The sequence below is a fragment of the Osmerus eperlanus genome, chromosome 6 (genome assembly GCF_963692335.1).
Source record: "Osmerus eperlanus chromosome 6, fOsmEpe2.1, whole genome shotgun sequence".
Classification (NCBI taxonomy): domain Eukaryota; kingdom Metazoa; phylum Chordata; class Actinopteri; order Osmeriformes; family Osmeridae; genus Osmerus; species Osmerus eperlanus.
The window spans coordinates 2,173,861-2,187,738 of NC_085023.1; the positions used below are offsets into that span (position 1 = coordinate 2,173,861).

Below are 13,878 nucleotides of genomic sequence, written 5' to 3' on the forward strand. Positions count from 1 at the left end.
GAGCAGGTGTGTGAGAACACACTCTGGACCAGGAGCAGGTGTGTGAGAACACACTCTGGACCAGGAGCAGGTGTGAGAGAACACACTCTGGACCAGGAGCAGGTGTGTGAGAACACACTCTGGACCAGGAGCAGGTGTGTGAGAACACACTCTGGACCAGGAGCAGGTGTGTGAGAACACACTCTGGACCAGGAGCAGGTGTGAGAGAACACACTCTGGACCAGGAGCAGGTGTGTGAGAACACACTCTGGACCAGGAGCAGGTGTGTGAGAACACACTCTGAACCAGGTCAGTTGTTCCAGATATGCCAGTGGACTTGCTTTTAACAAGGACGGACCAAGAGAACAGTGGGATCATATACTGTACATCTTTATTGCATTTCATAGGCTACATACTTTTTCCCCCCAACACATTCCAATCATGTACAGGGCACTGCCAAAGCAATACCTCAGTAGAAATATTTGTTAGTGCGATACAATGGTAAAAATGGATCACAAAATAAAGTGACATGACAGTTTGTAAAGACAGTCATGTTGTCATGTCAACAGACCGTGGTGATTCCCGGCTCAAGAGCCGTTTTCTATCCTGTCATCTCTGCGTTAGCTCAGACAGGCATGACTAACAGGCGTGAATCAGAAGTAACAACAGGAATCAGATCAATGGAGATGTGGGGGAAATGACACACTCAGCAGGTGCTCAGTCTGAACAGTAGAGGGCGTAAAACATGCACATGCCCCGACCACAGGCACTTGTTCCAACAGTAGCCTAGCCCGAAGTAAACGTTTCAGTGTCGACATCATTCAGGATTAGCCGTGGCTGGAATGATGATAGCTTGGCAAAGCGTCGGGATGCAGGTTTAGTGTTTGGGGCAAAGAAAGGGGTCAGTTTTCTGAGCACTTTTAGTCACAGGTTTGACCTGATCATTTCAATGAGGAAAGAAGCCTTGGTGAGTTGACTCACTGACAGCCAGTGCTACATAACCTACGAAGAATCGGAACCGACATAGTGAATGAAGCCTAGTCAACACGGGGCCCTGCTTCACAGTTTGGGGTCTTAACAGGACTTTTCCAGAACACCAACATCCCCTGCCTACTCGACACCAGCACAGCACAGTCACAAATAAAATGTTGGATTGACTTAAAAAACACTTTATCAAGTGGTTTCACATTGCTGTGTTTTGCAGTAATTTAACAAGTACCAAGTGTCCTTTGAACAACTCAACAGTTTTGTGGAAGCACTTCACATAACATTTTTGACCGAATCCAACAAATAATTTCTTTTTAAAGTGCAGAGTTAGCTCAGCCTCATGTGAAGATAAAGAAAACTGATCAAATTCAAAAGCATGAATACATTCATTTACAAGTGAAAGTGAGGTCTCTCTCTCTATTGGTCCTCCTCTCTCGTTCTCCTCCCTCCCTCCCTTGTTCCATCTCAGCCACTTGCATCCATCTCTTCTTCCCTTCATCTTTGTTCACTCACTCCTTCTCCTTCACATTCATCTCGTCTTCCTCTCCACTCCTCCACCTCCTGATTTAGTTTCCATCCTCACCTCCCTCTCTCTCTCTCCCTTCCTCACCTCCCTCTCTTTCTCTCTCCCTTCCTCACCTCCCTCTCTTTCTCCCATCCTCACCTCCCTCTCTTTCTCTCTCCCATCCTCACCTCCCTTTCTTTCTCTCTCCCTTCCTCACCTCCCTCTCTTTCTCTCTCCCATCCTCACCTCCCTCTCTTTCTCTCTCCCTTCCCCACTTTAGCGTGTGATGAGAGTCAACAGGGCCTCTAGGACCCAGCGCACCACACAGTCTGCAGTCAGTCATCCCTCTCCTCCTCCTCCCCCTCCTCATCCCTCTCTTCCTCCTCCTCCTCTACCACCAGGAGAAGAAGGGTCTTCTGCTCTGGAAGCTCTGTGTGTAGGACTCAGAGCTGGCTCTCTGGGGGGCCCGGGCTGTCTCCACGGTGACGGGGGGCATCTGCACCAGCTGCAGGGGCGTCTTCCCCTCCTTCATGGCCTGGGTCAGGTTCAGGATCTGGGAACACACACACACAGTCACACACAAACATACACACACACATACATAATGCACACACACAGTCACACACAAACATACACACACACATACATAATGCACACACATAGTCACACACAAACATACACACACACATACATAATGCACACACACAGTCACACACAAACATACACACACACATACATAATGCACACACACAGTCACACACAAACATATACACACGTCAGGCATGTACACACACACCCACACAAACCCACAAATAAATTCACACCCACACAAACAAACGCACCCACACACACCCACACACACCTGGGGAAGTCAGCCCTGTCAGCAGTGTAGAGGTGACTCACCTGCCCTCTCATTACAGAGATCTGTTTATGGAACTGACCCCTGTCGAAGCCTGGGTCCTTCTGTGCGAGTGCACACACAGACACACACACACACTATTTCAATTGTTATGACGCAAAAAATGGGTTCGTAGGCTTGATGTACTTGTACAAAACGAGTCAAATCGTACATCAAAGCCAGCCAGTGTTGTTCCCCCTGCGTGGCCCAGAGCACGCTCACCTTGAAGAGCTCGTAGAGGTCCTCCTCCAGGTCCTTGATGAAGTTGGGGTCGTTGAGTTTGGGCAGCACCATCTCCTGGATCTCCTGGGAGAAGGGCACCTTGGCCTGCGACAGCCACGCCCAGTAGAACGGGTCTGGGAACAAACAGGACCGCACCCATCACCACAGGGAGTCTGAGTGTGTGTGTGTGTGTGTACTCACAGGCCCTCCAGGATTCAGAGTGTTTGTGTGTGTGAGAGGCTGTGTGTGTGTAATCACAGGCTCTCCAGGAGTCAGGGTGTTTGTGTGTGTGTGTGTGTGTGTGTGTGTGTGCATGTGAGAGGCTGTGTGTGTGTGTACTCACAGGCCCTCCAGGAGTCAGGGTGTTTGTGTGTGTGAGAGAGACTGTGTGTGTGTGTGTGTGTGTGTGTGTGTGTGTGTGTGTGTGTGTGTGTGTGTACTCACAGGCCCTCCAGGAGTCAGGGTGTTTGAGGGGGAAGGCCAGGCCGTTGTCAATGGCTGCCAGTTTGATGATGGGCTCTTTAACTACCACCCAGTCTGTCTCCTGCACACAAGGTTAGGACATGGTTCAGTCAGTTTGGATTTATATTCAAACTAACTGTTCATGTCATGTGAAGGCAGCTGGCCTGGTTCTGGCCTGGTTCTGGCCTGGTTTAGCCCAGGTCAGCTCCAGAAGACGGAGACCCAGTTCTAATCTGAAGTGAGCAGGTTGTGTGGCTGGGTGTACCACACAGTATCTCTCACCCTGTTGCCCCCGGTGTCTATGGGGTAGTCGTACTTGATCAGCCAGTTGTCATTCCCTCTGTCTGCAAGCACAAAAAACAACATGACACAGTCACTTCCTGTCAAGACGCACGCAGCACCAACTTCCTGTCAAGACGCACGCAGCACCAACTTCCTGTCAAGGCGCACGCAGGCCCAAGCACCCCAACATCGTACCTAAGCCATAAGGGTCAGTCCTAGCCTCAATGATATGAATCAGTGAGCATATTAGCCATACTAGCTAGTTAGCAGTCATTAACATCCATTAGCTTGGCTGTCTCATGCATCCCCAAGGATTGTACAACTGGAATCCTTAAAGATCCATGAAATGCTGTTTTTGGATGCTTTTATATAGGCCTTAGTGGTCCCCTAATACTGTAACTGAAGTTTCTTTCCCGAAATTCAGCCTTGGTGCAGAATTACAGGCACTACGAGCAGTCCCACAGTGAGCTTTCCTCAGGACGTGCTGTTTCTGTGTCTGTAGCTTTAAATGCTGTGAGGAAGAAAGAGGCAGGGCTAGCTGCCATGCTTCGGTCATTTGCAAGCCATTATGTCTCGAGGAAAAAACAATATCGTGCTTGCACGGTTGTAGCTCATTTTCTCATTGGTGGGCCAAATTCTCTGTTCGGGCAAAGCAGAGAAAAGGGGAGGTAACCTTCGCTCTTATGACATCATAAAACCAGCATTTTCCAAAACGAGCGTTTCAACTTTAATTTCCTCAAAGTCGCAGAAGAATACCCAGGGCTTGGTTTACACCTATCGAAATTTCTAGCCACTGGGGAACCAAAGGCATGCTAGGGGAACTCATATTAATGTTAACATTTACATTTAGTCATTTAGCAGACGCTCTTATCCAGAGCGACTTACAGTAAGTGCATGGACATTCCCCCGAGGCAAGTAGGGTGTAGTGCCTTGCCCAAGGACAAAACATAATTTTGCACGGCCAGAATCAAACCGGCAACCTTCTGATTACTATCTCGATTCCCTAACCGCTCAGCCACCTGACTCCCACATTGCAGATGCACCAAACCAAATAGATCAACAATTATTATTATTATTTGTTATTTAACAAATAGAACATGTTAAATAACCTCCTAAAGTGAACATTTCATGTCATGGGACCTTTAAGACTTCCTGTTCTAGGATGTTGCACCCTGTCCGATTGGTGGAGAGGAGCATGTGACCCACCGGTGTTCCTGATGATGTAATCGAGGACCACCAGACGCTCGAACTGGAGCTGCAGCTGCCGATTGGTGTTCTCCGGCAGGGGCTCCGCCTCAAACCTCCTCAGCCAATAGTCTGCGTCTTTGTACCCTTCCACGAACAACTGGAAGGACCCAACCTGACCAACAAGGCAGTGAGGATTTAGGAAACACGTCTGGAATTTGCATGCACAGTGTCATTTATACGACACAAATATGGCTTTCTTTCTTTTCTAACTAATCATACCAGAGAGATAACGTCTAGAAAAACAGAGGAGCACAGGCCTAACTAATCACACCAGAGAGATAACGTCTAGGAAACAGGAGCACAGGCCTAACTAATCATACCAGGGAGATAACGTCTAGGAAAACAGGAGCACAGGCCTAACTTATCATACCAGAGAGATAACGTCTAGGAAAACAGAGGAGCACAGGCCTAACTAATCATACCAGAGAGATAACGTCTAGGAAAACAGAGGAGCACAGGCCTAACTAATCATACCAGGGAGATAACGTCTAGGAAAACAGGAGCACAGGCCTAACTAATTATACCAGAGAGATAACGTCTAGGAAAACAGAGGAGCACAGGCCTAACTAATCATACCAGAGAGATAACGTCTAGGAAAACAGAGGAGCACAGGCCTAACTAATCATACCAGGGAGATAACGTCTAGGAAAACAGGAGCACAGGCCTAACTAATCATACCAGAGAGATAACGTCTAGGAAAACAGAGGAGCACAGGCCTAACTAATCATACCAGGGAGATAACGTCTAGGAAAACAGGAGCACAGGCCTAACTAATCATACCAGAGAGATAACGTCTAGGAAAACAGAGGAGCACAGGCCTAACTAATCATACCAGGGAGATAACGTCTAGGAAAACAGGAGCACAGGCCTAACTAATCATACCAGAGAGATAACGTCTAGGAAAACAGAGGAGCACAGGCCTAACTAATCACACCAGAGAGATAACGTCTAGGAAAACAGAGGAGCACAGGCCTAACTAATCATACCAGAGATAACGTCTAGGAAAACAGGAGCACAGGCCTAACTAATCACACCAGAGAGATAACGTCTAGGAAAACAGAGGAGCACAGGCCTAACTAATCACACCAGAGAGATAACGTCTAGGAAAACAGGAGCACAGGCCTAACTAATCACACCAGAGAGATAACGTCTAGGAAAACAGAGGAGGGTGAGTATTGGAATTGGAATATTGGAAGTATTTGACACACCATTGGCTAATCGTTTTCAACGCATTGTATTTGATTATGTTAGCCTTACATCCATCCTTGCTGTCATGGACGACGTACATGTAAATGACAGAGCAATTGACAGAGACTTGACCAGGCTGGCCGACCTCGTTGAAAACGAAAATTTAATTCACCATATATGTCATTTGGATAAACAAACATGTTATTAAAATTTGACTACGTTAGTTGTGGGCTAACGAGATAGACAATCTGTCATCCCCCAATCAAGCAGAAGAGACTGACACCCATAGGCTACATCACAAACCAACTGAGAAATGTGGGTAGATTGACGACTCAAAGTTAATCATCGAAGATGAGAAGTAGCCTAGTCCTACATGAACTTGTTTGCCCCACAGCACGCACCCATTCATAGCCGACTGTGGCGCTTCGCAGCGCTTCAGGGCGCTTAGCAGCCAGTGTGTCCCAGGCGTTAGCTAGATTGAATCTATGGCTCTGGATTGATTGCAATGTCTGAACAGTTTCCATGCCTACTGGCCTCCTCTCATTATCATATTGGGAACAATGAATGAATGAATATGAGGGCACTAACGAGAGAGTGCAGAATGAATGGAGGTCTATGGAGCTATACCCCTCAAAATCCACTTTTCTCAGGATATAATTTTTTGTTTTGTAATTAGAATTCTGAATTCGAAAGGGGGGGCAAAAAAATACACACAGCTGGGTGTAAAAGTTGCCTTTCTGTTCTAAAAAGCCTTTTAAAATGTCAATGACGTCATACACATCGTACGGCCAGAGATACTACATTACGGCAAGCTCTGGTTACTTCCTTTTTTCTCTCGAGGCATCGACAACACAGCTGACAGGTTAGGCTCTCCCTGTCAATACACATGCTAGAAAGAGTTTTGGCTTGCTAATGTTGTTGCTAATGCTCTGACATTCTGATTCTGCTTCAGATGCCATCAAGCGGGATCTCTGGTCGTAGTCAGTCCTTCACTAACCAATCAGCATTCATTAGCAGAATGTTAGCGTGTTATGGGCAACAACGACTCATCCTGTAAGAAATCGAAAGGACATAAGTACTCGTTCATTCAACTTTCGACCTATAATCCATGTTGAACATGCAAAAACTACAATCAAATCTAAGATTTCTCAACGAAAATCAGGCGAAAGAGACAAATGTAGCCGTTTAGCTCCATAGACTCTCATTGGGTGTGCTCAAGCCTTCGGCGAGAGCACAACCTTTGTTCTCTCACATATATATTATTGGGTGTGCTCAAGCCTTCGGCGAGAGCACAACCTTTGTTCTCTCACATATATATTATTATTATTATATATATTTTTTTTTTCTTTTTGCCCCCCTAAAACTCAGTCAATATTTGGCCTACATAGACAACGTAGGTGTCAAAAGTTTCGTCTTGGTAGCAATTGAGTTGCTTCTATTGGAATTTACGTTCCGTTGTATGGTTTAAGTGGAAATTAAGTTTTTGTGGCGAAAAGTGAAGCTAACGGTGGCTAATTTGCTAGCCACAGTCACTGACGTTACTAACGTCACTAACGTCACGAAAACACGCGTGACTACCTTTGGCAGAACATTCGTTTCGCATCTGTTAACTTGGGAGATAGCTAGGCTAACTATAGCTTTACTGCAAGGCAGCTGCAGAAACGCCACAAGCAAAGAGGCCAGGGTGATAACTATTTATTACTTTGTGATATGACACACAATTGTGATGTGTAATGTACAGTATAAGCTGATATTATTAAGGAAGTACATCTACTTTCGGAAACAGTAGTCTACTATTTCACTGACGTATTAGCATCATGACATTAGCCTGTGTTGCCCGGGCAACACATACTACAGTAGTCTATGATGTAGCGTTATCTGTTTTCAATCGTTAAAATAAACATTCCTCACATATATATTTTCGTTTTAGGATTTATTCTGACATTAGTAAACGATTTGTTGGTGAAATTACCATTACCTGTGGTTTCAAACCAGTGTTGCTCACTGCAACGCTGTAGCCTACGCGAGACACACTACAAAAACAACTACAGTACACAGCTGTTTAGGAAATCAAACGGCGACAGAACATGTTCGGCACTCCCCTTACTTAAATCAAAAGTCTCTGACCACTAACCTGAACTTCATTGCCACAGCCTAAACTTTGTCAATCTGTTCATGAAAATAATTAATTTCAGCCTAAACCTTACAACGGAACGTTAAATCGAATTCAACCAACGCAATCGCTACCAAGACGAACACAGTAGTCTAGTACTGTACCGTAGTAGAATTTACCGGGGCAGCTTCTCCACACGGCTATATCGCAGTTTGCGTTGTTACTGACAATGATCGCTACCAGTGAGCTTTTTATGAATGAGCGATTTTCCACTAAATAAATGTCAATCTTATTTACGTTTTTGAGGGCATTTTTTCAGTTAGCAGATGGTAATGTTTGAATCGCGATTCCATCTTCTACTGCCGGTAACGTCGTAGAATAATCTTCAAAGGGGGTTCTTTATTCATGAATGAATGCAATATGAGTAGGCTAAATGCCTGAAAATATCATGAGAAGGGAAAAACTTAAAATGACGTTTAAGTCATAGAGATTAGGTCAATTTTTACACCGGTCTGCCAAATTTATTAGTTTTGATTCAACGATGAGGCTGCCTCTTGCAGGGGAAATGAGAAGACATCTATTTCATTCTACACTAAACTCGTATTTTCAGTTGTAAATGAGCAGCAAAAAAAAATGCTTTTAAATCTATGTAATCTTTATAAATAATAAGTATGCATTTTTATATAAAATATATAGAAATATCAGTTGTAAAAATGTCATTAAAAAACGGACCCCTGTGCAACCGACGCAAGCAAGCACACCCTACAATTTCCCCAGAAATTGTACCCTCTCTAGTTCAACATGCACTCGCTCGCGATCACCCCCAGTGGAACTCTGGTGAAACTGCAACCAAATTCGGTACAATGGGGCTTAATAGGGAGCCTCCTTAAACAGGCTCTGCTATAATGCACTACTTCAAACGCTGACTGCAACAAGTGAATGCACCTGTCAGTCACAGTGATCTCCTAGCTCCAGCCAACCCAGGCCCAGGGGCAGAGCATCGACCACCCTTCTCAACAACTCATTGCTGCTAACGCTATCGAGCAAAAACTATTAAAAACGAGTCAGTGCAGATGGTTACCGAAAACATTGATTGTATTGGAAAGAAACAAGGTAGTCTAACTATGTCAAACTCCTCAACGTTTCCCTATCACAATAAAATGATCATGCAGAGTAGTATGCATTTTTAGCTACTACATGTTAACTAGAAAGCTAGCTTACATTACATTATTAGCTAGCGATATATTTGCGTATATGTCACAAATTTTACCCCACCACTTTTGGACCTGTGGTGCCACCTCTTGGGATATGGATGTGACAGTGTAAGGGATATGGATGTGATAGTGTTGAGGGATATGGATGTGATAGTGTTGAGGGATATGGATGTGATAGTGTTGAGGGATATGGATGTGACAGTGTTGAGGGATATGGATGTGACAGTGTTGAGGGATATGGATGTGACAGTGTTGAGGGATATGGATGTGACAGTGTTGAGGGATATGGATGTGACAGTGTTGAGGGATATGGATGTGACAGTGTTGAGGGATATGGATGTGACAGTGTTGAGGGATATGGATGTGACAGTGTAAGGGATATGGATGTGACAGTGTAAGGGATATGGATGTGACAGTGTTGAGGGATATGGATGTGACAGTGTTGAGGGATATGGATGTGACAGTGTTGAGGGATATGGATGTGTTGAGGTGTGAAGGACCAGGTTACCTTCGGAGGAAGGCCTATCCGGTGGAAGCGTTGGCCCACTTTGGGCACCTTCTCAAGGGCCAGCCTCTTGCCTCTGGACTTCACCCTGTCTATGGCGTTGTAGTTAAACGTGTCACTGGCCAGGTACACTACCTGGAGGAGCGGAGAGAGGGAGGGGGGAGGGGAGAGAAGAGGGGAGGGAGTGTTAGAAAGAGAGTCGGTGTGTGGGTGGGTTTGTGTGTGTGTTAGAGACAGCATGTGTGTGTGTGTTAGAGAGAGAGAGAGAGAGAGAGAGAGAGAGAGAGAGAGAGAGAGAGAGAGAGAGAGAGAGAGAGAGAGAGAGAGAGAGAGAGAGAGAGAGAGAGAGAGAGAGAGAGAGAGAGACAGAGTGTGTGTGTGTGTGTGTGTGTCCTACCCTGGTCCTGGGGACGATGTTGAGCTCCAGCCTCTGGTCCACCAGGCTGGCCCCGGCCTCAGACAGGTAGCCCTGGTTCAGCACCAGGCAGTCCCGTCCGAAGCAGCAGGGGCAGCACAGCTTCTGGAGCCACTTGGTCCACTTGGGGTTCAGCTGGCCGTACGGCTCCTCGTTCTTCGGCTTGAACACCCCGATGATCTTCTGAAGAGCACACACACCCATAGCAACAAATACAAGTTGGTAGGATATTTCTACAAGTACAAGCGGATAAATGCTGGCATTCCTTCCAAACGTTCCCTATTCAAACGCTCTCGGGATTCCGTCGTTCGACAAAGTTTTAACCAAGGAGGAGTTCCGAGCCTGTTGCTAGGGACAACCTCCACCTCAATCGATGCAGCAGTCATTAGCCATGCGAGGCGGCCAGTCACAGCCAGGAAGTGACATCATAGCAGCGCTATACTACATTCTGATCCCTGCAGTCAGAGGGTGATTCATGGAACACAGAGAGCCTGTGAAACGAACCAGATGGAATTGGAATCGTTTTGTAACTCATTTATGTCAATCTGATTATCTAGAGTCACCTCACATGACTGGGGGGGGGGGGGGTAGGGGGGGTTGCAGTGTGCCTGCAGGACTGGGGCCCTGTAACAAGGTTACATCTAGGAACCGTGATAGCTCCATTTCCAATTTGTGTTCAAAGTGTGTTTATTGGGTTTGTGTGTAAATGAATACAAATATATTTTTCACAAAGCGAGGGGCCTGGTTAGATGTGGCTATTTTTATTTGAAGATCGCCAGCGCATGACCTTTCCAGTGTTAAGCCATTATCACACACAGACACACATATACACACACACAGACACACATATACACACACACAGACACACATATACACACACACAGACACACATATACACACACACAGACACACATATACACACACACAGACACACATATACACACACACAGACACACATATACACACACACAGACACACATATACACACACACAGACACACATATACACACACACAGACACACATATACACACACACTACACACATGAATTGAAAGGGTAAACGTGTTCAGGGAACACTTGTCACAGGTCTGTGAGAACTGTCACAGTTGTGTCAGGAATTCAGACAATGTACACACGTGTACACATGCACACACACATGCCATACACCAGCAGCTACCAGAGATGCTGTTACACCAGCAGCTACCAGAGATGCTGCTACACCAGCAGCTACCAGAGATGCTGTTACACCAGCAGCTACCAGAGATGCTGTTACACCAGCAGCTACCAGAGATGCTGTTACACCAGCAGCTACCAGAGATGCTGCTACACCAGCAGCTACCAGAGATGCTGCTACACCAGCAGCTACCAGAGATGCTGCTACACCAGCAGCTACCAGAGATGCTGCTACACCAGCAGCTACCAGAGATGCTGTTACACCAGCAGCTACCAGAGATGCTGCTACACCAGCAGCTACCAGAGATGCTGTTACACCAGCAGCTACCAGAGATGCTGTTACACCAGCAGCTACCAGAGATGCTGTTACACCAGCAGCTACCAGAGATGCTGCTACACCAGCAGCTACCAGAGATGCTGCTACACCAGCAGCTACCAGAGATGCTGCTACACCAGCAGCTACCAGAGATGCTGCTACACCAGCAGCTACCAGAGATGCTGTTACACCAGCAGCTACCAGAGATGCTGCTACACCAGCAGCTACCAGAGATGCTGTTACACCAGCAGCTACCAGAGATGCTGCTACACCAGCAGCTACCAGAGATGCTGTTACACCAGCAGCTACCAGAGATGCTGTTACACCAGCAGCTACCAGAGATGCTGCTACACCAGCAGCTACCAGAGATGCTGTTACACCAGCAGCTACCAGAGATGCTGCTACACCAGCAGCTACCAGAGATGCTGCTACACCAGCAGCTACCAGAGATGCTGCTACACCAGCAGCTACCAGAGATGCTGCTACACCAGCAGCTACCAGAGATGCTGTTACACCAGCAGCTACCAGAGATGCTGCTACACCAGCAGCTACCAGAGATGCTGTTACACCAGCAGCTACCAGAGATGCTGCTACACCAGCAGCTACCAGAGATGCTGTTACACCAGCAGCTACCAGAGATGCTGTTACACCAGCAGCTACCAGAGATGCTGCTACACCAGCAGCTACCAGAGATGCTGTTACACCAGCAGCTACCAGAGATGCTGCTACACCAGCAGCTACCAGAGATGCTGTTACACCAGCAGCTACCAGAGATGCTGTTACACCAGCAGCTACCAGAGATGCTGCTACACCAGCAGCTACCAGAGATGCTGTTACACCAGCAGCTACCAGAGATGATGTTACAACAGCACCTACCAGAGATGATGTTACAACAGCACCTACCAGAGATGCTGTTACATCAGCAGCTACCAGAGATGCTGTTACACCAGCAGCTACCAGAGATGCTGTTACACCAGCAGCTACCAGAGATGCTGTTACACCAGCAGCTACCAGAGATGCTGCTACACCAGCAGCTACCAGAGATGCTGCTACACCAGTAACTATCAGATATACTGTTCCATCAGTAGCTACCAGATATACTGTTCCATCAGTAACTACCAGATATATTGTTACATCAGTAGCTACCAGAGATACTGGGGAGTCACAAGCAGGTGAACTCATGACATCATTCTCTGAGGTTCTATATTGAGACACAGGGCTGATGAGTCTGTCAGTTCAGCAACAGGGGGAGGGATGGAGAGAGCGAGGGGGATGGGGGAGGAAGGGAGGGATGGAGAGAGCGAGGGGGATGGGGGGAGGAAGGGAGTGATGGAGAGAGGGAGGGGGATGGGGGGAGGAAGGGAGGGATGGAGAGAGGGAGGGGGATGGGGGGAGGAAGGGAGGGATGGAGAGGGGGATGGGGATGGGGGGAGGAAGGGAGTGATGGAGAGAAGGAGGGGGATGGGGGGAGGAAGGGAGGGATGGAGAGAGGGAGGGGGATGGGGGAGGAAGGGAGGGATGGAGAGAGCGAGGGGGATGGGGGGAGGAAGGGAGTGATGGAGAGAGGGAGGGGGATGGGGGAGGAAGGGAGGGATGGAGAGAGGGAGGGGGATGGGGGAGGAAGGGAGGGATGGAGAGGGGGAGTATGTAGACAGCATCTTTAGGTTTAAACAGTGGTAAGACTTGTGGAGAGTGTGATTCAGCATAGAATGAGTCACGTTATGTAGGATGATGACAAACCACTCAACGAGCAGATAGTAAACCAAAGGCCCCGCGACTCTCACCCCTTGGCTGTCTTTGACAAAGTAGCTCCCGCTGGAGCCCTGATAGATCCGCTCCGGGAAGATCTCCTCCTCGATGGCCTGCTCTGCCTTCTCTACTATCTCCCTGAACTCCGGGTCATCCGGGAATTCGTTTCTGTGTGGGTCCCGGGGATGGCTGCTCCTGTCCCGTTCCAGAAGGGGCTGTCTTTCTCGGTTGAGTCCGGGACTCCCTCCGGACACGCGAACCACAGATCCCGGTGTGGTGGCGTTACCTCCGTAGTTCCCCCGCGGACTTGTCGCTTCGTTCTGGCAACGGCTGTAGTCGGCAGACTGCTGGAGAGGGGACACCAGGGGGCTTGTTTCATCCATTCCAAGACGGGATGGGAAACTAAGCTTGTTCGGTGGAAAGACGGGCAGCGGCCACGGTGTCGCGGACAGCTGTGTTGCTCTTTTGGTTCTGCTTCAATGCCGTTATCAGCGCTCTGCTCTGATTTCAAACAAACAGGAGTCATCTTCCGCATACAACCCAGCCCACTCCCAATAAAGGCCAGCTATTGGTGCGTTTGCCTGCCTTCTCGGGATACCGCCCCCTGTAATGGTGCAAGTGT

At 47.6% G+C, this 13,878-nt stretch overlaps 1 protein-coding gene across 2 annotated transcripts; it reads right to left on the minus strand.

The window, feature by feature from the left end:
- Positions 1-351: 351 nt before the first annotated feature.
- LOC134021883 (phosphatidylinositol 4-kinase type 2-alpha-like) lies at positions 352-13,868 on the minus strand. Of its 2 annotated transcripts, none has more exons than XM_062462971.1 (10): positions 13,292-13,868; positions 10,001-10,201; positions 9,607-9,738; positions 4,542-4,695; positions 3,336-3,397; positions 3,036-3,135; positions 2,592-2,725; positions 2,375-2,434; positions 1,718-2,024; positions 352-1,549 (listed from the first exon to the last, which is right to left on the minus strand). In XM_062462971.1, exons 1-9 carry the CDS (start codon positions 13,637-13,639, stop codon positions 1,863-1,865), a joined length of 1,353 nt encoding a protein of 450 aa, XP_062318955.1. In that variant the 5' UTR covers positions 13,640-13,868; the 3' UTR covers positions 352-1,549; positions 1,718-1,862. The 2 variants fall into 2 exon arrangements, with proteins under 2 accessions (XP_062318955.1, XP_062318956.1); XM_062462972.1 differs by having other exon boundaries at positions 352-1,553.
- Positions 13,869-13,878: the final 10 nt, after the last annotated feature.

Bases quoted from the DNA above. Each gene is read 5' to 3' on its own strand.
- LOC134021883 (XM_062462971.1), bottom strand. From the start codon at position 13,639: ATGGATGAAACAAGCCCCCTGGTGTCCCCTCTCCAGCAGTCTGCCGAC. The intron at 3,136-3,335 runs GTGAGAGATACT...CCTTGTGTGCAG, and splicing joins TAGACACCGGGGGCAACAGG to GAGACAGACTGGGTGGTAGT. The intron at 2,435-2,591 runs GTGAGCGTGCTC...GCACTCGCACAG, and splicing joins ACCTCTACGAGCTCTTCAAG to AAGGACCCAGGCTTCGACAG.